The sequence below is a fragment of the Geospiza fortis genome, unplaced genomic scaffold (assembly GCF_000277835.1).
Source record: "Geospiza fortis unplaced genomic scaffold, GeoFor_1.0 scaffold492, whole genome shotgun sequence".
In the NCBI taxonomy this organism is placed as follows: Eukaryota; Metazoa; Chordata; class Aves; order Passeriformes; family Thraupidae; genus Geospiza; species Geospiza fortis.
Genome location: NW_005054846.1, coordinates 1 through 1,535, shown reverse-complemented (window position 1 = coordinate 1,535; position 1,535 = coordinate 1). Strand labels below are relative to the sequence as shown.

Genomic DNA, 1,535 nt, shown 5'->3' with positions numbered 1-1,535 from the left:
CGTGGTCCAGCCCTGCCAAACCCTGCCTGCTCCTGGTGACACCCACAGAGCCCCTCCCCCTATAGGGCACAGCCCCACAGAGCCCCATAGAGGCCCAGAGCCCCCACAGAGCCCCCTCCTCTATAGGGCAGAGCCCAGAGCCCCCACAGAGCCCCCTCCCCTATAGGGCAGAGCCCAGAGCCCCTCCAGGGACCCCTCCCCTGCTGACAGCCCCGGAGCAGCCCAGGCCCATCCCCAGCCCTGCTCCCCATCCCCAGCTGCTCCCACCTGTGGATGGTGAGGTAGAGCCTCATGAGCTCGATGAACTGGGGGTCGGTGTAGCCCAGCATGTTGGTGAAGTTGTGCGACCAGTCCAGGTTGGGGTCGATGGCCCCGATGCCGCTGCCCTCGCGGTAAAGGTTCCGGTAAATCTTGGCGGCCACGCAGGGCAGCTTGGCGATCAGATCCATGGCGTCCTCGTACACAAACTGCCAGCAGCAGGGTCAGACCGTGCTGCCCCGACCCCCACAGCGCCCAAATCCACCCCAAAATCCAGCAGCTCCCCCCCCGTGCTGTGGGTGTAGCCTGTCCCAGTTATCCCGGGTCCTTCCCCAGCGCTACCCCCTGAAGCTGGGCATGAACTGAAGCTTCACACATCCTAGTGAAACAGCACACACCCAGCCAGCCAAAGGTGTCTCTGGGGTATCCAGATAGCCACAAGTGTCTTTGGAGTGAAAACACCACACATCCAAGTGTCTCTGGGGTGATCCAGCTGGCCAAAGGTGTCTCTGGGGTGAAACCACCTCAGCTGCCACCCTTGGTCAAGCAGCAAGGGCTGGACAAACCCAGGCACGTCCCACCCAGCTGTATTGGTATTCAATTCCAATATATTGGTGCCCAATGTGAGGCAGCTCCATCCTGGGGATGGATCAGTCACGGAAGAGACCCCTGAGGTGGCACCCTCACTTTTGCTGCAATATCCAGCCAGCCAAAGGTGTCTCTGAGGTGAAACCACCACAGCTGCCACCTTTGGTCAAGCAGCAAGGGGCCGGACAAGCCCTTAATTAAATAATTAAAATGATAAATTAAATAATCTTGGTGTACATAGCCGTACCTCCCAGTACTTGGCTCGGTGGATGCCCTCGGCGTAGGCGCGGGCGAATTTGCTCTCGCTGTTGAGGGCGGTGACGGCGGCGCTCAGCTGGGACATGGGGTGCAGGTTGGTGGGGAAGTTGTCCAGCATGGTCACCACGTGCGAGGGCAGAGCTGCACGCTTGGCCCACTCCCGGGACAGCCAGGTCACCTACGGGGACGGGACAGGGCTGACATGTGGGGCTGGGGGCCGGCAGAATCCCCTCGGCCATTTGCCATCCCCCTCCTGGGTCTGGGGGCTCTCAGACCCCCCTCATCTGTTTTACAGCCCCTGCCAGGCCTGGGGGCTCTCAGAATCCCCTGAGCCATTTGCCAGCCCCACCTCAGCCATTTTCCAGCTCCCTCCTGGATCCAGGGGCTCTCAGCCCCATTCCCACCTCCCTCCTGGATCCAGGGGCTCTCAG

The 1,535-nt window shown here is 61.3% G+C and overlaps 1 protein-coding gene across 1 annotated transcript in view; it reads right to left on the bottom strand.

Moving 5' to 3' along the window:
• CS (citrate synthase) overlaps positions 1-1,314 on the bottom strand; it is a gene marked incomplete at its 5' end in the record, with an annotated part of 4,181 nt that extends 2,867 nt beyond the window's left edge. Inside the window, 2 exon segments of the mRNA XM_031065530.1 lie at positions 251-467; positions 1,094-1,314. Of these exon segments, the coding sequence (XP_030921390.1) occupies positions 251-467; positions 1,094-1,314 (438 nt within the window).
• Positions 1,315-1,535: the final 221 nt, after the last annotated feature.